This window comes from Trematomus bernacchii, unplaced genomic scaffold (genome assembly GCF_902827165.1).
Source record: "Trematomus bernacchii unplaced genomic scaffold, fTreBer1.1, whole genome shotgun sequence".
Taxonomy (NCBI): domain Eukaryota; kingdom Metazoa; phylum Chordata; class Actinopteri; order Perciformes; family Nototheniidae; genus Trematomus; species Trematomus bernacchii.
In genome coordinates, this window is record NW_022987720.1 from 26,603,561 (window position 1) to 26,630,549 (window position 26,989).

Here is a 26,989-nt window from a genome sequence, read left to right on the forward strand (position 1 = left end):
TCAACCGCATTTGATTGCTACTTATAACCACTTGTTTCAGCTTGAATTCATATGTTATATTTAAATTTGTAACAGCTTAGTTTTGGCATTGTGGTACTTTGGCAAATGTGGGTAAAGGTACATAAGCAAGTGTTTAATCTGTCTATTTTCTGACATCTAGTGGAGACTGGGAGAAATGATGGGAGGTGGTTGTGTGTAATCAATCTGTATTATCAGTATAACATATATCAAATATGTCGTAGTATTTCTCACTGTGGGCTGTCGGTTCTTGTAAGATCACCTTTCCTCTGCTCACTTCTGATACTGCAAAGACCTTTCATACTTTCATTCTAATTATGATCCCCTAATAATGACCTGTACACATGTGAGTGTTCATCCAAAAAATGTGAATGGCAAACCTTCAAATACACTCGGTGGAGAGTAAAAATTATGTTTTTCTTTAAAGGTCACCTATTATGCAAAATCCACTTTTTCATGTCTTTTATACATCAACATGTGTGCAATGATCTGTTTGGTGTTTGGAGCAAAACACTTCAGAGACATGTTTTGTATATATCTGAGACCTATAACATATTGATGAAAAACAGTATAATAGGGGACCTTTAAAGTTTGAAAGTCTTTTGGTCAAGTGACCAACAATTAGAACAATAAATAGATTTGAAATCGTACAAAAATGAAAGACAGAAAAAAGACCAAGGCTCAGCATCAGACAACATCTTTATATATAGCCTATGTTCATTTGTATTTGATCAATTATTAAAGTAGATTAGAGGTTCTCTTCCCTCTGATCTTGACACATTCTCAACAAATATCCTAATATGTACCTGCGTGTGTTTATTGTCAATGACTTTATGGCACATGTTAAAACAATCAAAGTTTAGTACTTCATTCATATCAACGTCAGCTCAGACCGGTGTCCTATCAGTCTTCCCAAAGTGCCCGGCACACCATGGGACACACGTGGAAAAGTCAAGATCTCCTGCACAGATGGATGGGTCTTATCAGCACCGCACCGGAAGGTAGGGCCCCCATCCACATGCTTTACAGATCTAAAGTACACCATTTACGTGACGCGGCAGTAGCTCAGACTTTCTTCATTACGTAACTGCGCAACATCGGCTGTCTGTGGCTCTCCCCTAATAACAAATAGTGCTAAAGTTAAATCGTGCCACAACCATGGCTCCATCAAACACTAAGGAAACCGAGAAGCACTGCGTCCTGTGCTGCCAAGAGGTGGATATCTTTGCCTTGGGGAAATGCGACCACCCGGTGTGTTACCGCTGCTCCACCAAAATGAGGGTGCTGTGCGAACAGAAGTACTGCGCCGTCTGCCGGGAGGAGCTCGACAAGGTGCGGATTCCTCCATCACTGTGCCCCGGGGATGAGGGTGCTAACTAGGCCGCATTCTATTGCTAGTTTTACTGTATAAAAAATAATCAACACGTCTATGTTAACTTCTTAGCTAGATTCAAACACATTTCTGGTATATGATGTAGCGACAAGCGGTGTCTACCAACTGCCCATACTAACATAGTATGCCCTCGCTGTCAGTAGTTTAGCTAAGGTGGCTAACGCTAGCAGGTTAGCTAGTGGTTCTTACCTTGAGATACGTTGAGTTAGCTAAGGTGGCTAATGCTAGCAGGTTAGCTAGTGGGTTCATACATTGAGTTACGTTGAGTTAGCTTATATGACACAGTGCTAGTCCAAATGGGCTTATCGTGTTGACGTAATGTAACAGTTAATGTGTGATTCAGTGAACTGTCAGTGCTTTAGCTGGTAGAAAAATGTCAGCTGTCACCTCTCAAACAAACCATTGCAGGTTAAATGGCTCACTGGTGGTGGCTAGGTTGCTATTCTGCTGCTGTTTATTTAGCTAAATGCTGGACCTTCTTTAAAGGTAATTGGCTTGTGTGTCGACAGGTATCCCATTCAGTCTCGGATACATGTGGCTTAAAGCTAGCTTTCTAGATTTCCGTCACCTGACAGTGTCATACAAATAAGGGCCTCGATACCCACCACTCCCTTTAAAAGAGTCGGTAGCTGTAAGCAACTGGAATAAAGAAATTGTGAAATGTTCAATTACAGCTGATTGTTGCTGTAATAACAATGTTTTAACTGCTTAATTTAGCAAAGCTTTAAGTGTTTATATATAACTTGTTGGGTTTCATATGGTGACAACATTCACATCATTCCATAGGATACATTACATAAGATCTTTGTCACAGGAGCAGCATTTACAGTCTTTTTTTTGACAGGGCAATGCAGCATTATTACCCCTCCACTTTCCCTCAAAAGTGTGTGTAGCATGAGATATTCAGTATTTCTGATTTCCTACTGTCTTGTGATTCTCAGGTGGTGTTTGTGAAAAAACCAGCGGCCTTCTCGTCTCTACCCTACCAGCAGTTCCCCTGTGAGAAGAAGCATGATATCTATTTCTGTGATGAGAATATCTACGCCCAATACAGGTAGGGCTTCTTTTACATTCTTTGTGATTTTGCACTATAATGATTTAAACTAACAGTACTTGTGGGTTATCTGTTGCCACTTCTTTTGTTTTTTTCAGACTCTAAATAACCCTAACCCCTAGGATTCATGTTTGTTATTTTGAGAAATGAATAAGTTCATGTGGAGGAGCCAGCTACCCGCAATTTAAAAGTGGCGACAGATAACCCACAAGTACCAAACTAACTCTTGCTTCCAAAAACTAAGTTAGCTTTGCCAAAAACGACACCAATATGTGTCTGCTTGTTGTGTGCTACTAGAGCGGTGGCAGAGAACTGAAACTTAGACCACTGTCACTGAATAGAAACTGTAAAAAGAAAACACTGAAAGAAAGAGTGGCATGAAGTGAAACTCAGAGTAAATGCTCAAGTAAATGTTTTAGCCCTAGAACATTGTGATGAAGAAAAAAAACAGTGTCTTTCATGCCAATATTTACTTTTTTTTGTTCAGGTTTTCTTTTATCGCCACATTTTATTTTCATTATCTTAAGTCAATCTCCTGGCTTCTTAGGCTGCCTTTACACGGGAACGTTTGCGTTTATGCACAGTATGCGTTTAAAAAAAAGTCTTCCGTTCACACGCATTCGTTTCATTTAACGTGTCTGTTCACACGAGACTACTGGAAACGCTGTAGTACATATGCCGGGCCTGTAACAGGCGCTGTAACTTCCGCCACAATTTATACCAAAAGCAGCGAAGAAGAACCCGGAGCATGGTTGCCATGGTTGCCCTTCTGTTTATGCCCCGCGGTGGATTTAGCAACATGTAGTAGTTCATGTAATTCTCCATGTCCACTTGTTGCTGATGATTGTGGTAGAGGAGCTGTAGATTTTGCACTAACATCTGTAGCATGGTCAGTAGCAGTTGCACTAGCAGTAGCTACTGACAGTAGCTACTGCTAGTGCTACTGCTACTGACCATGCTACTGACAGTAGCTACTGACCATGCTACAGCAGTGAGCAGCAGAGGTGGGGAGAGGCGGGGCCATGGCTTCATCTATCGGGAAATGATCGTATAGACGCGATTACACGGAGCCGTTTGACCCCCCAGAGCGTTTCGTTTGCAGATCTATCCACCTTGGGACCCGTTATCGTTTGTGGGGTCCGTTTCTATCGTTTTGTTACGGCCTCGTGTAAATAAAAGGGCTATACGCAAGAGAAACTATGCGGATACAACCCGTTTAGTTCTCGTGTAAAGGGGGTCTTAGAAAAACCCCTCTTGTAATCTCATCTATTCTAATCATGATGGAGGGATGTTTACATACGGAAGTCCTCTAGTCTCTTCGTGTGATAGCAGAGCACCATTTCATGCTGTGTTCTTTGTTTTACTACATCTGCATCTTTTCCCAACTTTTAAAATGTGGTATATTATTGTGTTGTGTGTTGGGATGCTCCGATTGATATCGGCCGATATTCACTCTCTGCCGATCGATCGGTGCTCTCTATAAATGCCGATCGGGAGAGCCGATGACGTAAAATACATGACACTTTTCTCTGTGCGCGGCAAAACAAGCTCGCCAAACTTACTTGAAGGTGTCCGAAAATGACAATAAAATAGCGGTATGCAACGTGTGTGAAGCAGAAATCCTGCAGCTCCACCCGCTGTGACGGACCGGTGAGCGGAGCAAAACACACACTAAGAGTTAGACCACACTTAGCTATGTTATCTACCTCTGGAACAAGCTAAACTAGTTATAAATATATTTATTCTTCACTGTCGGGTCACTCATTACTGGATCAGTGAGCTGCATGAGATACTGACAGGCTGTCAGGAGAGAGAGAGAGAGAGGAAAAGAGAGCGCTTCCGCTCATTTCTCCCGTGTTATTATCCAAAGCTAATGTAAACTTGAATAATGTACTTCATTTGAATGTAATAATTATGTTGGTTGTTTGTGGAAGCGCCAGTGAATGAGCCCTATTAACTGAGTTTTAAACATCACTTTAAATGGAAGATCCCCATAGCCCCCACCCACTCGATCGGATCGGTACTGATTCCGGCGATCGGCCCCAAAATTGGCGATCGGAGCATTCCTAGTTGTGTGTGCAATGTTTGATGTGCAAATAAATGGAGCAGCCAGATACAGAGTTTTAATCTCTTGTCAAACAACAGTAGTAAAATGATTATTTGCTTCAACAAAGGCAAGCCTTTGTTGAAATGACTCTAGTCAACGAAAACTAAAACAAACAGTAGTGTGATTGTTGTTTGATCACTCTTTTTCCTGTATGCAAGTAACTTTGTGTCCTAGGTCATTTGTATATGTTGCCATCAGCTCATTTGGTTAGATTTTTGTTTATATGTTTGCTCGACCTTGACATTTATTGAATTGATCTTGGTGTGTCTTTTTTAAATCAGGCATCTGCTGCTGCCAGAGTGTCTCAGCTGTACAGAGCCGAAAGTCTTCTCTAAGTACGAGGAGCTGGAGCAGCACATGAGGAAGACTCATGAGCTCTTCTGCTGCAAGCTCTGCACAAAACATCTCAAGGTAAACTTGTCTCGTCAATAAGTGTCAAAGTAAAACAAAAACAAAGTGATACAACCCTTGTAGCAAAAGCAGTCCTGATCAGAATGGATGCAATAAGTGGATTGACATATCGTTTTTATGACCAAATATAGGTTTTCTGGCCAACAGCACACATATGGGTGTGGACCACCAACAAGATGATAGCGTACAAGCTGTTAAAAGCTTTGATTAAATGTCATGAATGGGACAATAAGGAACTTTTGGGATACTAAGACACAGTTATTGTTATTCAGGTTCTCCAAACACTGAATCACTGGCTTGTAAATAAAGTACAAACAACCTATTAGAACATTTTGTTGACATGTTATGTATAGATTGTCCTGTAAACTAACTTTAACCCATTCCACAGATCTTCTGTCATGAGCGTAAATGGTACAACCGTAAGGAGCTGGCACGTCACCGAGCGCACGGCGACCCCGACGACACGAGTCACCGAGGACACCCGCTCTGCAAGTTCTGCGACGACCGTTACCTCGACAACGACGAGCTGCTTAAACACCTGCGCAGGGACCACTACTTTTGCCACTTCTGTGATGCTGACGGCTCCCAGGAATACTACAGGTGTGTATAGATGTTTCACACACACACACCATGTATACATCACACCATGTATACATCACTTCAGGGGACATTACATTGACTTGCATGCGTTTCCTGGAGACTTATCCTAACCTTAACCATAACCAACACATGCCTAACCCTAACCAAGTCTTCACCCTAAAATTAATGATTGGTCCCCATAAGGGAGGCGAGTCCCCACACGTGACTGTGTAAACAGATTTAGGTCCCCACAAGGATAGTAATGATAGGACCACACACACACACACACACACACACACACACACACACACACACACACACACACACACACACACACACACACACACACACACACACACAGGAAGGATTGTGGTGGCTCTGTAGGTCAAGCCAGTTTTAAATGTTGTTTTGATCCTGTGGTGGAATGTAATAAGTACATTTACCCATGTTTTGTACTTACATTTACAATTTTGATGTACTTGTTTTGATTTCAAGCTACTTTAGACTTCTACTTCACTTCATTACATTCTAGTATGGCTACTTTTACTTGCGTATAACATCTCATTACTTCTTCCACCCCTTTTTCCTAACCCTGCCCTCAACAGTGATTACCCGTACCTGAGCGAGCACTTCAGAGATAGTCACTACCTGTGTGAGGAGGGCCGCTGCGCCACAGAACAGTTCACCCATGCATTCCGCTCCGAGATCGACTACAAGGCCCACAAGGCCGCGGAGCACAGCAAGAACCGTGCGGAGGCTCGACAGAACCGACAGATCGACCTGCAGTTCAACTACGCCCCAAGGCAACAGGGGAGGAGAAATGAAGGTCGGTCAGCGTGTAATCGCTCTGTTTTTGAGACTGATATCTATATTAGGAGAATGTATAGCGTTGCAATGGTGACATATCTTCGTAGGCTGACCCAGAATTTAGCATCGCAATGGGCTCCCTCGATTAAAAGCAATGTGATTTTTCCATTTGATTCTGGAATATTGCTGTATTTTATGTCGTAGAACAAAACGTGAAAATCTCTTTAGCTCCAGAGATCTTATTTCTGGCCAAAAATGCATTTTAAAAACCATTGACTTCAAGACGAGTGCTAAAATGCTAACTAACTTCTGGGTTTAGGACTCATTCCTGCACCCCTCCTTATAGTAACTGTGGTTTGAAGGCCTTGAATGTTAAACGTGAGTGTGTGTGTCCTTAGGCATGCTGACGGGTGAGGACTATGATGAGATGCGTCAGGCTCGCGGGGGAAGAGGAAGGCTTCAGGGGGGACAGAAGAGCTGGAGGTACTCTCGGTGAGTGTCAATCAACAATGCTGCGTTGGTTGTTTATGACTGTACAGAAACTTTGCATTTCATTTTATGAAAACGTAGCACTTTGCTGTCCCTTAAAGGCCTCACTATTGCATCTGATACACTACTGTACAAACCATAAGCATGGTTGTACCTTTACCAGTCAAATTCCAATCCGTTTTTTGTCCTTTTTGGTCTCATATTGGCTTTTCTTGCTGTTTTTGAGTATATATGAACGTGTGCTTGTTCCGTGCAGAGAGGACGAGGACAGGGATGTGGCGGCTGCTATGAAGGCATCCATGGCCACGCGTAGGCAGGAGGAGAGGGTACCCACGCAGGACAGAGGATCCATGCACGAGAGAGGAGGAGGCATGCACGAGAGAGGAGGAGGCATGCACGAGAGAGGAGGAGGCATGCACGAGAGAGGAGGAGGAGGAGGGATGCACGAGAGAGGAGGAGGGATGCACGAAAGAGGAGGAGGGAGAGGAGGAGGGATGCAGGAGAGAGGAGAAAGGATGCACGAGAGAGGAGGAGGGAGAGGAGGAGGCATGCAAGAGAGAGGAGGAGGGATGCACGAGAGAGGAGAAAGGATGCACGAGAGAGGAGGAGGGATGCACGAGAGAGGAGGAGGGATGCACGAGAGAGGAGGAGGAGGGATGCACGAGAGAGGAGGAGGAGGGATGCACGAGAGAGGAGGAGGGATGCACGGGCGAGGATCCATGCACGAAAGGGGAGGAGCCATACATGAGATGGGAGCCATGCACGAGAGGGGCCCCCCAAAATACCTCCGAGAGGAGAGGGCGGAGAGAACAGAACCAGAGGAGCCCAGAAACATGAGCGCACAAATCAAACCACCAGGTGAGAGACGGGAGATATTCAAAGTATAACTACTAGTTCATGTGCTGTCTGGGGTGTGTTGCTTTTTGGTTTTGGCCAGGGGTGGAAGAAGCATTCAAGTACCATTATATCGATATCAAAGTAATCCTCTCTAAGTTACAGTCCTACATTTAAAGTCTCTCAAGTCAAAGTACAGAATCAGCCAAATGTACACGTGTGTGTGTATATGTGTGTATATATATATATATATATATATATATATATATATATATATATGTATATGTATATGTATATGTATATGTATATGTATATATATATATATATATATATATATATATACTATTTCTGCAGAAGAAAGGCATCAGTTTGTGATGTATTATTATATATGGGACATTATTTGATTATTAATATTGATGCATCAAGAAGAATTGTAGAAAAGTTGGTAGATAAAAGAAAAGAAAGAAAAGAAAATCAAGATCATAATCTGAAAAGTAAAGAAATATGTCTAATTTAGGTATTGGATATATTTGAGCAAAAAACACGAAGTAGCATTATTATATGAAAAAACTCAATTGAAGTACAATTAACAAAATGTGTTATTTCAGCACACAGGGGGTCCGCGGGGTCTTAAAAGTATTAAAAGTTGATAAATCAATTTAGCGAAAATTAAGGCTATTAAAAAGTATTAAACGGCATTTTCCAAGGTATTACATTTTGTAGCTTGTTTTCAATAAGTATATAAATTGTCCAAAGAGGTTGTATTCTACAGTTTGCCTGAATGTAATCATTGCGTAGGTGTGTAGTGTGATTCTGTGTAGTTTATTTATGGCATCCCGTTGGATGTGACGTCATCTGAACAGGACATCGCACGCTCACTGCTTGATAGCGCGCGAAGGTCCGTTTACGCCGGTTGTTAAACAACATCGTTATGGGGAAATGCAAGTTTGCGTCCAAATGGTTGGAAGATAAGGAGGAAGGACAATCAATACTGTATATAGTCAATGTGAGGTAAAGTGTGTCGCCAATGTAACCGGTTAAAACTCCAAGTGGCGATGAGGTCTTAAAATGTATGGAAAGGGTCTTTTAAAAGGTCTTACATTTGACTTCAGGATTCCTGCATATACGCTGGTACAGTACTTGAGTAAATATACTTCCACCCGTGGTTTTGGCTGATACAATATAGCAGCAGCAGGAACACTCACTCACTGTTTTCTGTTTTCTTTTACAGTGAGAACAATGAAGAGTGATAATCCAGGCGACGGAGAAGATGACTTCCCAGCGTTAGGAGGCGGAGCTGCCTTAACAATGTAATTTTTACCCAAAGTACAAACGGAAATCCTCACCATACAATATATTCTACTGCAATGTAACATTTCTCGACTTGTGCCCTTCCAGTGTGAAGCCAGCTCCTGCGACTCAATCGACACCCCGTGCTGCTTTGAAGGAAGACGACTTCCCGAGCCTCTCGGCCGTCGCTGTTTCATCGCCCATGACCCCGGCTTACTCTGCACAGCCTAAGAAATCTTCTTCCTTCCAAGAGGAAGACTTCCCCGCACTCGTGTCGAAAATCCGGCCCCTGAGAAACGCAGCCGGCACCAAATCTGCTTGGTCCAGCCATGCCGCTGTAGCTAAACCCGCCTCCCAGCCTCCTCCGTCCTCCAGACCTTCCCCCCCTCTCTCCTCCATCCCCTCCGTCCCCTCCGGCCCTCAGCTCCTCTCCGCATCCTCAAACTCTTCACGCAAGAAAATGAAGGTTGGGGTCAAATCCGCCTCCTCCCGCTCTCCTCCTTCTTCTTCGGACGACGAGAAAGGAGGAGTGAAGCAGCAGCAGGTGTTCCGCTCGGTGCCCACCATGTCGGACATCTCCTCTCTGCTCACCGTTAAAGGAGGCAACAGCAAAGCCCCCACTGTGACCCCCCTCCCTCCAAAACACGCCCCCACCCCTGAGCCTCCTACCTCTAAAGCCAGCAAGAAGAAGAAGCAGCAGCAGCAGCAGCAGCAGCAGCAGAAGACCAGCACGGCAGCTCCCTCTGCGCCCGTGTCTTCAACATCGGGAACAAATCAAACGGCGAGTGTAAAGTCGGTGGAAACGGCCGCACAGAAGGAGAACGTCCCCGAGAAGATCCGGAACAAACCCCCCCCCTCCAACGCTGCTGTGACGGCCACGCTGACGAGTGTATTGTCTAACGGCCACCAGGAGAAATCTCCCCCGGTCAGTAAGAAGAAGGAGGCGGTAGCGGTGACTCCTCATCCCAAGGTGGAGCTTCCTCTTGATCAGGAGGAAGACTTCCCCGCTCTCATGACCAAGAACCCTCCACCAGGTACAACACTAAAATATGATTCTATATTTTTGACTGTTTTCTTACTACGACACATCATACTTTAACGTATTCACTTAAAGTCAGTTATTGTGATCATCCTGTAGCGATAGAAGCAGTGTAGTCAAAATGAACCTGTAGATGAAAACAATTAACCAGGGTAAATAATTCATTGCCTATTTCTGCCACAAAAAGTTATTTAGGGAGCAACATTTCAGTGACATGTGTTTTTTTTTTTTTGTCAAATACAGAGGCCTGAGAATTTAAAGCAACAGTTAGTAGCCTGAAATGCAACTCAAGAAGTAATTGCTTCATTAGATGAAATTTGACTAAGGAATTCTCATCCAAGCACTGTTTCCACATGTGTATGTAAATGACACCTACAAAATTAAGAGACTTTTAGCATATTTTTCTATTACATGACTAATTTGTTCTGTACATTTCCCCTGGAGTGTGGCGGATAGCTTCCAGAGAGTTCCTCCACATTGTGCAGGAGTTACTTTCTGCCCCAGAGTGAAGCTGTTGCTCACAGTGTGTTGTTCTCTCAGGCTTCAAGTCCTCCTTCAAGTCCTCCTTCCCGATGAAGACCTCCGCTCCGGCCCCAGCCTCCTCCGCCATGCCCCCCCCTCCACCCGGCCTGGGACTCTCCGCCACTAAACCCCCCCCGGGCTTCACTGGGATCCCCCTCAACAGCAACGTGGTGGAGCCGGCCCCCACTGAAGTCAACCCGTGAGACATTTACTATTTCTTTTTTTTGTAATATATGTTTTATTGACATTTGGCAGCAACCAATTACAGTGTTTTTTCAAGACATAGTAATTGTACATCTTAAGTTCGTCTGTCCGAACATTAGGGAGTGATCAGGACTTCACAGTGAAATCATACGTTTGTACAAATTAAATCTGGCCTATGAGGTTTTATGAAATCAGTCCACTATCTCTGACCGATGATGTTATCTTCTCCATTTTGTAAATATCCATTGTAATATCCATCCATGCGTTTAAAGCTGGGCTATCTGGTGATAACCACTTCCTTGTAAGAGCGAGACATTTACTGTTTTAATACACGATCTCTTAGTTTGTCTGTGTTTGACAAAGACTTTGCTGATGTCTGCATTGGCCTTGTGCGTTAGTTAATGATTCAAACACATATATATTCTCATACCCCAGGCCCACCAAGGTGCAGAGCAGCGGTTACATGGTGCCGGAAGATTTCCACGAGAGGAACCTGCAGCTGATCGCGTCCATCAAGAAATACCTCTACAATGACGAGTCAAAGTTCAACCAGTTCAAAAACCTCTCCGCACAGTTCAGACAGGTAAGCACACGATAACTTGTATTTCTATGAATAATTATAACGACAACAGACTCATTTTGTAAGGCAAGATTATTCATATAGCACATTTTAACACAAGGTAATACACCGACTGTTCCTCATCAGCCACACTAAACCAACCAATGCTTTAAAGTGTTGGTACCGCCACAGATATACAGCAGTACCACAGTTCAATGGTAATGTGGTAGAAACTTCACTTACAAACATAAAAACATGTTAAGAGACTTAAAGGTGGGGTAGGTAAGTTTGAGAAACCGGCTCGAGATACACTTTTTGTTATATTCCATGGAATGCTCTTAACATCCCGATAGCAATGAATATCTTAAGTGCTTTGACAAAAAATCCATAAAAAAATGTCATCTGTGGAAGCTGTAATACTGTAAAAAGCACGACCAATCATTTTAGCCGGCCCGGCTAAAATAACTGGATGGCCTACCTGCCTGTCAGCCTTCCATCTGTGCACAAACTTATCTCGTGCCCTCATTGGTCATGTGCGCGTTCGTGTGTGTTGGAGGAGGGGCTCTGTAAGGAAGTGGCAGATTTTCTCCGGTTGTGTATTTTCAGATTCTAGCGCACTCGAGCTGGTTTCTCAAACTTACCTACCCTACCTTTAATGACAAAACAGTCCTATACTATTAAAATAATAAAAGTGTACCTAACCGTACTTCCCTGTAAACATGATACATGTTCTTATTCACATCCACATCCATACAAAAATATATATAAACACATACTAACAAAGATCTTACATGTACAAAGAGTGGCCACAGGTGTTATTGTGTCTGTTTGTTTCACTTGCTCTAAAGCTCGCCTTATTGTGTGCTTTAGTAATCTGATCTGTAATCGAGTTCCATGAGATAAGATGTACTTTATTAATCAAATCAAGGCATTGCACAGAAATAGAAATAAACAATTCTAAAATAGAAACATCTCAAAATAGCAATAGAAATAAATCAGCATTAGAAAGTTTAAAAAAAAATGTACAGATGATCGGGAAGCAGAGTTCCCGTTAGAATATTTTTTTGCCGGTCAAAATGTCCATTCAAGTTTAAATCTTCCGGACAAAATGAGAAAAGTGCCGGTCAAAGGTCTTCTTTGTTATTTATTGAGCTTTAAAACAAATTGATATGATTCGATATTAAACAAACTAATTATAGTAGATTAACTACATTATTCAAAAGTGTACAGTAACTTATAACACGGGAATAATAAACGGAGCGCTCTCTCTCTCTCCTGACAGCCCGTCAGTATCATGCAGCTCGCTGATCCAGTAATGAGTGACCCGACAGTAAAACTAAACGTATCTATAACTAGTTTAGGTAGTTTGAGAGGTAATTAAAATAGCTACGTGTGATTTTCTAACCTGAAGTGTGTGTGTTGCTCCGCTCACCGCTGCAGGTGATCATGCAGAGCTGCGTGTCGACTCGTCAGCAGCAGCTGATCTCTCTCTCTCCTCAGATTAGACTTCACTCACGTTTATGTCCATATCGATCAGATCTAGCTAGTTCTAGCTAATGATATGACTACCTGCTTATTAAAAGACACCTAAACAATAAGCGTCGCTATGCAACCGGGTGAGGCCACAAAGTATAGCGCAGCAGCATTATGCATTTGTTTACATGCCCACCGGAACCCCGAGGCATTACCAACAGATCAACGCACAATCAACCCATACAGGACATCTCTTTCTCCATGTGTTAGACATTAGAATTGACTATTCTTGTCCGTCACATACTATTGTTGTCTGTCACATAAGTGGCGCAACTGATGCGGTATTGCGCTAAGGGGAAATTATTTTGACCGGACATTTAGACCGGAGAGATTTAGATTTGCCGGTCTTCAGCATATTTTACCGGTCATAGTCCGGTAATTACCGGCTAACGGGAACTCTGCCGGGAAGATAACAAATATATACACTGTCTGACAAATAAAAAAAATCGCTATTGAAAGGATGCAACCATAGTTCGGTAGTGTGCCTCAATGCATTGATGTCTTCCTTACCCTGCTCCTCTCTGTCTTCCCAGAGTGTGATCTCAGCGGTGCAGTACCACAGCAGCTGTAAGGAGCTGCTCGGGGACGACTTCCACCGCATCTTCAACGAGCTGCTGGTGCTGCTCCCTGACACCGGGAAGCAGCAGGAGCTCCTGGCGGTGCAGGGCGACTGCCGGGCGCTGGAGAGGCAGGCGGTCGCCGGGGGGGGGGGGAAGAAGAACAAGAACAAGAAGAACGCCTGGCAGACGCCGAGCAGCGCCGCCAACGTCGCGGCCGAGCTGGACTGCCAGGTGTGTCCCACGTGCAGACAGGTACTGGCCCCTAAAGACTTCAACTCCCATAAGACCTTGCACACGGGGGAGGCTGAGGAGTTCCCTTCCTTGCAGTCCATCAGCCGTATCATCAGCTAGCCCCTCGTGTTTCCACGGCTCCGTTTGAAATTGCGGGGAACATTCACCCCTGCAGTAGTCACCACACCGAGTGGAGTTTGGGGCTCGTAACCAGTGGGAGATTAAGACGGTTTATAGTGATTTGCTTTCAAAGGGGATCATTTTGATAGTTTGATTGAAGTTTTCACAGTTTAAAAACACAGAGTTGCCCCATCTCGACTCTTATTTCCACTCTGAGGACGTCTCCAGCTGGCACCGGCAACGTCCAACACGACGAGCCTTTACTTGAATCGCTCGCTAATACAAAAAAAATTGTACTGATTTACATTTTTTACCTTGCTTTGAGCTCTCACTTTCAGATATGACAAAGTGTTTTGTCAAAAGGCAGATTGAGTTTGTATGATTTCCCCAGCGGGGCTGCTTGGACAAATAACAAAATAAACACAAATATGTTTCGGTTTAAATATTTAGCACCATATTTATTTAAGTGAAGCTGCTGTTCAATTGCTTTCAACTCTTCGTTGCTTTGTGCGGAGGAAGGACTGGTGTGCGAGTGAATGGATCGTGTCGGAGTGTGAGTGACAGGAAGTGAGCTGCTTCAGGACGTCGATCACATTTTAGATTTTTCATTTTGAAATGTGTACCAGTTTCTTTATATACATTTCACATATTTGGATGTGGTTAATTGGCTAATTGATTGACTGGTGTTGAAAAAGTGTTCGAATGTCAATTAAATTTCACTCAGAGTACATTATTTGAAGTAGTACAAATAATACATCTACTCGTTGAGGATAATGGGTAAACGAAAAATAATAAAGGTTGTTTTTTTTGGTTTATGATTTATCAAGGTAAACATTCATGATTTAGAATATATTTTAAAGAGGACATCTACCCTTGTTTTTTTTTAATTAAGCCGTTCGAATCAAGTTCTTAAACTGGGACTTCTCGGCACCACCACAGTGATTTATTCAAATATCTTTTTACTGCGATTTGGATATTGCACTCGTCCAGATTGGATTTTGATCAAATATCTATTCATTATGCAGCCCTGGTATGCATTATTATTTATCACGAAGGAATCCATAGTGCTTTCATGATGTTTGCAACACAAAGCAGCCTTGTCATCTTTCACAGCCTTCACTTGAATTCCAGCTTCGTCACACTGGGTTTGTTTACGCTGTTTGTTAGAGGGACCGGTTACTTCCTGTACACAATCTGTTCTTCTCTCAGGACCTTTCACCTGCACCGCTGCCACCTGTGTGTGTGCGTGTGTGTGTGTGTGGCTGAATGAGTGTGTGTGTAAATAGAGTTTGTTTAACATCACACAGCAGCTTACTCTATTTTCTGTCCGTCTTCAATAAAGCTCTTTCTGTCAGCACTGTGTTTCTGAATCTTTGTGTGGTGATCGGGAAACAAGATGGATGGTCGGCTGTTTTATGCATGCATACATTTCCGCATAATGACACAAATGTTGTCTTTATATATATATATATATATATAAGCTACGTGTTTTTTATATCAAGTATGTGTTGTGCTTACAATGCACATTATGCGAAAAGAAATGTATTGTATATACCAAAATTGTACTCTAATAGTACCCGGAAACCCATTGTTCTACTTTCTCTTAAAATGTGGACAGTTTTACATTCAAGCCTTTTAAACAATCTGTACCTAACTCGGTCATTTCTTATTTTTTGCGCCGTCGTTGGGTGGAGTACATTTGCTTTTTTCACATTTCCGAGACCGTGATATCGCACATTTTTCTTCAATTTCGGCACGAACGTCTACTTGTTCTCAAGGATGAACTGATTAGAATTTGGCTGATTGAAGGCCAATGTACTTTTTACATTACATGACATGTCACTTGTTAGACGCTTTTATCCAAAGCGACTTACATACTCAAAACTGTGGACAATCCCACAGGAGCAATTTGGGGTGAAGTGTCTTGCCCAAGGACATGCTGACTGCAGTGGGGTTTGAACCTGTGCTCCCCCCTGATCCGAACACCAACGCACTAGTCCACTGCGCCACAGCCTTCCAGGATTCTTGCTTTTTTAAGTTGTTACCTTCATGGTTGATGGCACCTTTGATAAAGTTCTGAAATTGAATGTAAATCAAGAATTTGTTGTTCAAGGTGACTGAACTAACAAAACACGTTTTCTGATACGCTAATTATGATCATATCATTTGACACGCATGTCTAGAATTAAATGAGGTGATAACATTTGACAGATGTTGTGGGTGAATAGTCAGAAAAGGACACGCAAAATGACATCCTGGTATTTTTTGGCATCCTCCAATTGACACTTTATACTTTTCTGGTATACTAAATAGTACTCGCACCGCAGAATGTCGTACTGCATACGCTAATTTTATTAAACTAGTGCTATCATCTTCTTTTCAGCGGAGCAGAAGCTTCAGTGGATGTTTAAGTCACATGTTTAATTTACGTTGTTTTGATTGCACGGTTTTTATTGACGCTATTTCCACTTCAGCCAAACATTTTTCCTTATTGTCTTCGTTTCCACTCACAATTAAAGACCGGTGGATAGAAACCCACATTGTTTATAGTGTCATTTCACACATTGTTATACATTAATTTAAATGACAAAAACCCACATTTCTTCACAGATTAAAGTCAGGGGACAGAAACAGGCAGTCCAAAACATGTTTTCTTTTTTATTCGAGTGACGGTCAGACTGCAGTCCAGAGACATTCAGGTAATAGACAGTGACACACATCTGTACACAGCGCTTTACACTGAAGAGGTCAAACACCTTCAGAACAGGAAGAAACAACTCAGAAGTAACATGTTAAAGGGGGAGCACGCTACAAAAATCAATGTTTACTTATCTGTTGATCAATGAGGGGGAGGTACATTTGTATTATCAATATAATGTGGGGGAGATATTGTAACATCCATGCAATGTATTATACTGGAAACCACACAACTGATGGCACCCGCGTTACTACAGATCATCAACTTTTAAAACCTCAGTCCAACAGAAACGACAGCACTTAAAACTCTGATTTTGGCGCTTTCAAGAGTGGTCAAACAAAGTATTTCCAACAAAGAGTGCCTTCTAGTTCATAAATAATCATTAATATTGTTTTTTGATTTTTTTAGTAGTACAGGAAAAACCATACCCTAGACAGCATCACACACAGGTTCCATTTACTTCAATAACGTACTGAATTTTACAATCAACCAATACCACGGTAGTGTACATGGGCCAGAGCACAAAACAGGAATGCTGCCGTTATTTTTTTATCTAACACACTGACTGACTGAAGAGACTAAAGCACTGAGAAGAATATCACATCCTGACCTGACTGTACCCCAAACTACGTAATGGTGTTACCTGAAACCACCATCAATACCCCAGTCTCACCTGACCACAGTTAACAGGTTATACGGAAGATTTAAAGAACTGTACCAGCGTTTTTTTCATAGTTTATTAGCATATATGTTCATGCTTGAAGGATTATAACTTGAATGTTGTGTCAGAGTTTCATTATTTTGAAGTTTGAGCAGCTATTGGGCGTATAATATTTGAAAAAAACAAACAAGGCTAATAGCTGTTTAAAAAAGGAGTTGTAATGTTGACACACATTGTAGGAAACTTCAATTTTGTACCATTTCCTTAAACAATATAAAAGGAAATACTAATGTGTTCTTAATTTGTCTTTTCATTTATAACGTGTACTCGCTTAACTAGGTGTTCTTCTAAAAACTTCAGGGAGTAATTGGTTCTAATATTGACACAAGTTGAAGATAAAAGGATAATAAGACTTTAATTTGCACCCTAATACTAATTTGTTATCCCTCATTTTATAACATGTACTTGAAAATGTTTTGCTGACACAGTCTGGTCATGCTCACAGGTCAATCTTAATTACTAATGATTAAATCCTTATTACCTAGAACAAACACATATTTGCCTCATCCATTTTCCTTAGGACCACATCTGTAATCTGCATTGTTACTTCATAATGTTTGATTATCATTTATTTTGCGAGAGTTGATAACCCTTTTTATTCAGATACACATTTTTTGGGGCTTAATCTGTAATACAGAGCCTGTTCTTTGTTGGCACACGTTTGTGTAGAGTAGCCTTTTCTACGAGTGTACACTTATTTGGATTACATGTCGAAAACAGAGCCTGAACTTTGAGTCGTTTTTTGCCCTACTAAGTTAGGTTCATGGCTGCAGGAAATGTGAGTTTCAGTCAGTATTCTAGTACAGTTTCACCCTGGAGCTTTGCGATGCGTGAACACAAAGTGGAACGTGTGACCAACGACATCATGAGGTTTACATAACGTCACTGAATAAACAAAGAGCTGTGTGGTCACAATTCTGACATTAAACTGTGATTATTTTAACACAAAAAATGAATCCTGCCAGCTGCACTGAAGGCGGGCGATTCTCACTTTTGCAAACCAACCTAAGAATTACATAGTATTCAATATATAATGAGATCTATACAACAACTTCATGCATTAGTATCATGATTATAACTCTGCAAACCCCAGTTGTGCGCTCTACAGGTCAATTACATCATATCGGTTTATATTTGGCTCTTTTCATAAAAAAAAAAAAAAAACACACTTTGTAATTCACACACCTTGACAGTGACACTGATAATATATCTATTTAGCAGAAGGACTACCTTTATTTTGGGGAAATGATTAAATGTGTGTAACAGACTTATGGTTTCCTCCTCTGCACTAAAACTTTGACACACACATGTTCAAGAAAATAACTTTTTCCGCACCACAAAATCGAATTAACTACACACACTCTCACATTTGTCACACACACCACACTCTAATGCATGCTAACACACGTGCACATGTTGTTGCACGTGGATGCACGCCACACACACACACACACACACACCAGGATACAGATTGGCGAGTGAACCACGACACAGACACACACACACCGACATGGTTGGCATGGTTACGATCTACATCAGGGCCCAACGTCCACCCAACCCTGTCACCATGGCAACAAATCCAGACCCTCCCTCTTTCCTCAATGGCAGGATAGCAGGATCAGTAAATTAGCCAGCTAGCGATCCTTAACCTCCCACACACACACTTTTTTCTTTTAGCCTGAGACTGCACTGACTGAACCCCGCCAACATAAAAGCCCATCCTGCTTTGTGATTACATAAACTCCTATAGACATTAACGACATGGTAGTAACGTGGTAATCCGAAGACAGCGATAATAACACAGGGCAGTTTGGCAGCTTCTAAAACGTAAACATAAACAGACCTGACTTACCCAGAATCCCCCCAACTCGCCCCGATTTATACACACACAACACCCAACATAGGACACTGTCTCAAATCACACACAGCCCCTGGTACCATGGGATGTCTTTGTAGTTGTTTTAAGTTTATGGTTGTTTAATGTCTCTTTGTAGTCTTTTAATAATAGTTGTGTGTCTCTTTAAAGTCATTGTGTGTCTTTGTAGCTTTTACTATATCTTCGTAGTTGTTTTTAGTCTTTTCTATGGTCTATTTGTAGCTGTTTTTTATTACTTTATTGTAGTTGTTTGGGTATTTTAATGATCGTTTTGTGTCTTTTTGTAGTCCATTTGTTTATTTTTTATCTTTTTTTATGGTTGTTTTATGTCTCTGTCGTCTTTTAAAATCTCGTTGTGGTAGTTTTCCAACTCTTTGTAGTCATTTTGTTTATTTGTATGGTTGTTTTTTGAGTCTTTTAATGTTTCTTTTGTGTCTCTTTGTAGTTTTTTATATATCTTTGGAGTTGTTTTGTATGTCGTCTTTGTTTTAAATCTCTTTGTGGTCTTTTTGTGTGTCTATATGGGGGGATTTTTACCGTTTTTGTACAATTCAAGTACCAGTATGTAATTGGAGACAGTGCCTATCATTGGTCTAATCTGACGTAACTAGCCTACCTACAGTACAGTATATACCTACCTACAGATAAGATGTGAGATATTGCACTTAGTCACAAAACATCGTCGGTGTTTTCTTTTTTACAGCATGTGGAAATCTACTAAATTAAGTCACTGTCTGAGACACACAGTACAGTATGGCACTTAGTTGATTTCTAATTTAAGATACATGCAGATTTAACACACAGGGTTTCTGTTAACAGGGAAAGATGAAGGAAAGACCAGACCGTACTGTAGCTAAAAAAAGGATTTGGATGAAGGTGCTATGTGAGTGTTTCTGCACATTTTTTTTAATCTAATACTGCTTTGTGGTGGAGTCACTCACTTGTTGATCCCTTCATCTCTTAATTTTTTGTCAAAATAGTGATTGATACTGCGAAGTGGCCTCCTCTTCTACATTCCCTCCTGTTGATTTATTTTCATCTCATCTGCTCTGATTTGCAAAGTTTAACACACACTTGAAAAAGACTTCAGAGAAAGCTGGAATGTGTTTAAGGAAAGAAAAGTGAGCAAGAAGAAGGAACAAAGGAGGAAAGGCCATTTTTTTTCTCTCCAACAATTACTGAAAACTCAGCCCAGATAAACACATACACAACTGCAGGTGTAACATCACAGAAAGCGGATTTCATATCACTTTCTTCGTATCCCTCACCCCTGAACCTACTCTTCCTCCATCAGGTCTTCCTTATCTAGTAAATGGGAACCTGGTATGTGGGCGCTGCGTTGTTCTCGGTGAACGGCGGGCTCTGGTAGGTCTCTGAGGTCTCGGTGGTTTCGCCCACCGGTGAGTTGGAGGGGTACGGCTGGGTGGGGGCGCCGCCGTCCATGTGCTCCGTGGTGAACAGAGTCATGTCTGTGCCGAGCAGATACTTCTGGACCGCACGGACTGTGAGACCGGCCTGCAGGGGGGGGGGGGGGGGGGAGAGGAGGGAAAATAGATGGAGGAATATTAAAGGTCACCTATTATACTGTTTTTCATCAATATATTATAGGTCTCAGATACTAAACATGTCTCTGAAGTGTTTGTCTCCAAATACCAAACAGATCATTGCAGCATCCCATAATCCCCTCTGTTTCAGCCCTGTTTCAAAAGTACTGATTCTCTGTCTGTTACTTTAGATGAAAATAAGGAGCCCCTCCCCACGCCCCTCTGAGAGATATTTGGTTAAAAAGAACACAATGGTGCTCTAGGAGGAGATTCAGGTGATAGGGTGGAGGGGTTACCTTGGTTGCTGATTGGCTAATGGTTACACAAGCCAAAACATCATTATGACATCATAAAGTGGCCAAAATCTGATCAGCTCATTTTCAGGACAAAAAGTGAGAGAATCTTTTTTCCTGAAACTTTTAGAATCTCTTTACACAGAGGGGACACATGTTTATTTATAAAAGATATGTGGATATTGCATAATAGGTGACCTTTAACAACTCTAGTTGGTGCATGGACGACGGTGGCTGTGTGGTCGTCTTTCAATCAGAAGGTTGTGGGTTCAATCCCTTGTCTATGTATCCTTGGGCAAGATACTTAACGCTAAATTGCTCCCAATGACATGGCCGACGATGTATGAGTGTGTTGTATGATTGTTAGCTTACTTGATCAAAATGGCACATTGCTCCAAATGAATGTGGTGTGAATGATGACTGGTAGAATGTAAAGCGCTTTGAGGGCTCGTAAAGACTCAATAAAGCGCCCTAAAATACAGTCCATTTACCATTCACTAGTCAAAGTACGCCAGGCAGAATCAATAAAGCCATGTTTTCACAGCCAGATCACAGTTAGCCACGTTAATGTCGTGTCCTCTAGCAAATCTTGCCAGAAACAGATTACTTATAAGAGTTCTTGGATGGCTTATCAAACAGAGCTAACAGGCTCTGGGGCCCGGCTGCTCAGGGGTCAACTTTGGAAAGTCTCATCACTCAGTGAAAGTGTGCATGTCCTGCTCAACATTATTAGACATATAATATAGATACATTATATTGATATTGAAATATCAATGTAATGTATCTGAGGAGAGGACGTAGAGAAAGGAGTGTCACATCCTCTTGTTGTCTCCGGGGAGACATTCAGGTGCAGTTTAAAAACAACACAGCTGAAGTCATGGTTGACAAGATGTGATTGAAAATATGTTAAAAAAACAAAGGGTTATTTTCTCTCTATAGGTAGGAGGGGGCTTCCATGCATATCTGCCCACAGCCCATAGTCTCATAATCAGCCCATTGTTTATAATAGATTTTATTTAAAAGTTTAATGTGTATGTTTTCTGCAATCCCTAGGGACAAACCTGGAGGTTGTGAGGTTCAGGGTTATTGTTATTGTTCAGTGAAGGAGAGAGCATGTCAGTCATTGGATGGTTAAAGGATGTTAAAACCAGTGTTACTAGACCAGAAAACCCATACAATTTGCCACGGCACAAAATATTAAGTGAATTTAGAACAAAGCCAAATATTTCTTTATGTTCGTGGACCAAGCGCTCATGTAAAAGATAACAATAACAATCTAAATGTATAAGCTGTGTATCTGTAAGTCTAATTTAAAATGTTACAAACAGAACAGGAAGAAATTGAAAAATATGAGTTTCCATGCCAAGAGGTTAAGACTGATATAATCTAAGTAATTCTAATTTCACACTGTGTATATATATGTAGTGGCATGTTCTTACCCAGGTGATTATGGAGAAGAAGGAGAAGGCGATGGCCGCCCGGGCTGCGTCCGCCCCCTGGTTGAGTGGCAGCTCGTCAGCCGTGGTTTGAGACCACTGATTGGCCAGGAAGCAGAAACTTACAAAGTACAGGAAGGCCCAGAAACCTGCCAGAAACCAGCAGGAAAAAAACAAGCCGTTACAGCAGAGAGAGAAAGGTAAACTCCAAGTAAACATGAAACACCGTCTGCAGCTGCTCTCAGATCAGAGCCAGCAGAAGCAGTTCTTTGTTCCTAATTTCTCTATCATCTTTTATCTATGTTCACGAGTATCATTTTTCTTGATGTCTTGTGTTTCAAAAACGATCTGAAACAAAGAAGTGGGCCTAGTTATTTTTGGCATTTTGGGGAAACCCAGTCTATTTAATCCTTTAATCACAAGTTGACTAAGAAATCTCAGAAGTACAAAGGCTGTGTCTTGCACTTCCTGACTCTTTAGATCACATGTGTCAAACTCAAGGCCCGGGGGCCAAATCAGGCCCTTGGTGGATTTAATTTCGGCCCGCAGGATAATTTTTAATTACTATTAGATCTGGCCCGCCGGTATATTGCACGCACACCTTCACTCAACCCTGAGGGTTTCCTCAGCTCAGAGCCTGAGCCCAAACATTGATGAACTTGCACCCAAGATGAGATGCCAAGTATCTGGCTTGAACTAGCATCACAGAGCAGCACACTGAGTTTCAATGGATGTTTCCTTCTGCACTTTCTTTCTTGCGACAACAGAGCATGTTTGTTTTTTTCTTTGAGGGAAATTGTTTTTTTGAAGCTGTTGTTGGTCTGTGGAAAAATGTAATCATAAGAAATGACTCTGGAAAAGCTGCAGATAGAGCCATAAGAAATGAATGCAACTGATTATTTAATGTTTAATGTTGTTTTTATAGGCAATAATTTTAAGCTTTGTTAGTTCCAGGTTTAATATGTGCAATAAGTTCATTTCAATAAGTTTTGCAATAAACATTGAACCAGTCCGGCCCTCGACTAGTACCCATTTTAAAATGTTGGCCCACTGTGTATTTGAGTTTGACACCCCTGCTTTAGATGAATAATAAAAATAGGACCCAAACTTGAAAAGCATTCAGCTGAAACAAAGAATCAGGCCTACCCTTACCCAGCCTTTAGATTGGTAAAACACAGACCTAACTATGAAATATCCAATGTTCAAATGCTGTCTTGCAATTCCTGAATCTTTTGAAGGAAGTAATGGACCCTTATCATATTGACTCTGTTCTACAAACAACCTAACTTGACTTCCTTCTCACCTGAGAATCCGATCTCAACCATGATGGCCTTCTTCCTGTCCTTGACGGAGCTGATGGAGGCGAACTTGTAGTCGAGCAAGAAGAAGAAGGAGCAGGCCAGCAGCCCCACCAGGCCCACGAACACGCCGTAGTTACAGGCGTCTGCGTTCTTATTGAAGACGCAGTGGAGACGCTCGCTGCCCATGTTGACATAGCCCTCGTTCACGATGGAGGCGAAGACCACCAGGGAAAATATCTGTGGACGGGGTGGCAAGAGGAGGAAAGATTGAGAAGAGGAAGAAAGGTATAGACATGTGAGAGGAAATGGACGAAGATAAAAAGATAATTAAAGAGGTTTATGCTTTTGGGGGTTTTACCTTTCTGTAGTGTGTTATATAGGTTTTTGTGCATGTAAATGGTCTGCAAAGGCTAAAATCCCCCCCCCCCCCCCCCTGCCTGAAAATGCCTCCATTGGACTACTTGTTTACTCAATAACACAGTGACATCACTATGTAACACTCTCACTTATATTGGCTAGTGCTCCAACACATTGTCCTTGATAGGCTAAGGGGCGGGACATCTGTAAACTGTTGACCAATCTGAACAGAGCCGGCCAGCTAACCAATCAGAGCAGACTGGGCTCTGGTTTCAGACAGAGGGTGAAAAGAGGTGCTGCAGCACAGGTAGTATGAGAAAAATAAAGAGCTTTTTGAACATTAAAGCATGGAGACATGTCACAGTAGAGACACTAAATACACATTTGAAACCAAAAAAATTGCATAATAGCCCCCCCCCCCCCCTTCAACATATGATGTATTGCCTAAACAATACAATTATTCTCTAACTGTCTCTATTGATGCAGGCTCACTGGATTTGTGGCAGCAGCGTCTCGTTGAGCGCGCTCAGACCAAAAGCATTAACCTAATTTCCTCTCTTTCTCTCTGACTGACCGAAGACGTGGATGCTTCACTTCCCATCAAGAATCACATCGTCCTGAGGCGGTGTGTATACCAAAACAGGAAGTGCGATAAAGGTTGATATATAGCTCATGCTTTAACCCCTTTTATTCCTGTGAGTTCACCCTATGTGTATGAAGAACACCCTTCTTCAGGTCTGATCTCTAGATATGTATTTCTTCCTACCTCTGTTCTGGACTCACCCGCCGACACTGATCAGCTGACTAACACTGGGTGGCAGAATAGGGCCATGTGACACACACACACACACACACACACACACACACACACACACACACTCACACTTGGGGTGTGCATCACATGATGATGGAGGGACTCACAATGGGATAATGTCTGGTCCACATTTTAAACATCACATGTGTGGATATAATCTGAGCAGACACACTCAGGTGCTTTTAGTGAATCGACATGTATCAAAGTAATGTCTCTCCAAATGGAATGTCAAACTTTCATTGATTTCTTTGCATGGTTTTAAAAAAACATTTTTAGGCCTAGTTATAAGAAAATTCTTCTTTGTCGAATATATTGACCACAATCTGTGGTATTCAGCTTACTACAAGAGTCATTTTCCTTATGTGTTTCTTTACTTGTTTAGTCTTCTTACTTTCCCTTTTATCGTCTCATCCTCTTTACATTTTGATTTCCTTGTTCCTAAATTATTCGACAGTCAGCTTTATAGCAAAGCTGGAGAGAGCAGAAGAGTCCTTTGTAGCCAGAAAGTACAGGAAATAATTGCACTAAGTTATAATATAAAGGTAATTGCACTTGTGAGTTTTCAATTTAGTATTTATTTTTTGACTTTTTACAGCACTGGATTCAGCTGCCAAAGTGCATCTAAAATTAGGTTTAAAAAAAATGCAGCTTCAACAGTGAAATGGTTATTGTGCTATATTGCATTAGAATTTACATCACATTTTTGTCATTGATACAAATACTAAGTAACTCGACAGCTTTCTGATAAAAAACAAAATACTGAATTTATCGATAGGGGTGACATGATATAAATGTTACATTTTCTTTAATGAATTATCTATTATTGTTTCATGCTCACACCAACAGTGTTTGGAGATGTTGAGGCTCCAAGAATGTCTCAATATTTGTATAGATATCGCGAGATTACCCATATCGTGATTTATTTTGTTATCACAACAAGCCCTAATCGATACTATTGGCACATTTAGCTAATTTTAACTTGAGTAAGATTATAGGCTATACACCAACAAACAACAAAATAGGCAATTGAACTTTAAATCACAATATGGTATTAAAATATTGACGTATAGACTAGGCATTGATATGTCCTCTCAAGGGCTCAGTAGTAAATCATAACCGCCTGGTCACTATAGAAACATCCAGAATAACATATTTAATATATGTGTACAATACATCCAACCATAGGCTCTCATTCAGATGTACAGTAATTAGCTCTTGGACAGATGCCCTCTTCGGTGTGTGTTTCAGAAAATCCCCGCACTGGTAAAGGAGACCTTCTCTGTGTCACCCAAAGGTGATTCGTTACATCAAACGTCAGCCGCGTGTCCGTGGCCCTGCGTGCGTAATGAAGAGCGCGGACCAATCACAGGTGGGAAGACGGACGACGACCGTTTAGGGTAAAACAGCTAAATCAATAGCTGGAAATATGATTGGCGTTATAAAAAAACGATGGTGTGTATAGTCAATAACACTTTTGTATTATAAAGGACAATCCATGTGAATATCATAATGGTTGACATTTAAACCAGGAAGCAGGAAGATGGACAATTAGCCTATTTGTTTTTTATATGTTCTATACAATCCGCGTTTGGTCCTACTGCACATGTTAGTCTTGATTGATAAAGCACAACCAGGCGAGATTTTTTCAATAAGAAAAGGACGTTTTCCTCCATGAAAAAAACATCTGTAGTGAAATCAGTTTCATGGTCAGGGAGTCAGACAGACACCAGGCCTTGGTTACACCCTGTACGATACATTTCTATATGAAAAAAACATCAACATACACCTTCATTTCCATTTTACGCACCCTGTTTATCCATTATCGAGTATATTTGCAGTGGGAACACGTCAGTGGTTTCGCGCAGCGGCGACAGCACACACACACGAATCCACACACACGCACACACAAAACCACACACGCGCGCACACACACTAACAGAAGCAGTGCCTGGGGGGAAAAAACAGCTCTCACCCAGGACAGCACTCTGAGGATGGTCTGCGGCTGTTTGGCGAAGCTAATCGGGTCGATAGTGGACCCGGTCCGGCCCGCTCCGAACGATCCCACTCCGTCCATCTTCTCTCTCTCTCTCTCCCTTTCTGTCTCTCTGTATCTCTCTCTCTCTCTCTCAGTACGCTCCTCCCGGCTCCTCACTCAGCAGGATGGATGCGCTGCTCTGCTGTAGGGACGGGTCCTGCGCG

General features: G+C 41.8%; 2 protein-coding genes across 2 annotated transcripts; one reads left to right on the forward strand and one right to left on the reverse strand.

The window, feature by feature from the left end:
- Positions 1-1,084: 1,084 nt before the first annotated feature.
- znf598 (zinc finger protein 598) lies at positions 1,085-15,104 on the forward strand. Its single transcript, XM_034143090.1, has 13 exons — positions 1,085-1,350; positions 2,353-2,465; positions 4,854-4,983; positions 5,372-5,583; positions 6,168-6,388; positions 6,768-6,861; positions 7,115-7,184; positions 7,608-7,716; positions 8,924-9,002; positions 9,091-10,016; positions 10,562-10,742; positions 11,183-11,330; positions 13,373-15,104. Exons 1-13 carry the CDS (start codon positions 1,177-1,179, stop codon positions 13,748-13,750), a joined length of 2,835 nt encoding a protein of 944 aa, XP_033998981.1. The 5' UTR covers positions 1,085-1,176; the 3' UTR covers positions 13,751-15,104.
- A 1,279-nt stretch (positions 15,105-16,383) lies between these two features.
- syngr3a (synaptogyrin 3a) lies at positions 16,384-26,980 on the reverse strand. The gene is made up of 4 exons (XM_034142792.1): positions 26,763-26,980; positions 23,622-23,856; positions 22,322-22,467; positions 16,384-20,560 (listed from the first exon to the last, which is right to left on the reverse strand). The coding sequence occupies exons 1-4, from the start codon at positions 26,862-26,864 to the stop codon at positions 20,351-20,353; spliced, it is 693 nt and encodes a 230-aa protein (XP_033998683.1). The 5' UTR covers positions 26,865-26,980; the 3' UTR covers positions 16,384-20,350.
- Between the last annotated feature and the right edge of the window lie 9 nt (positions 26,981-26,989).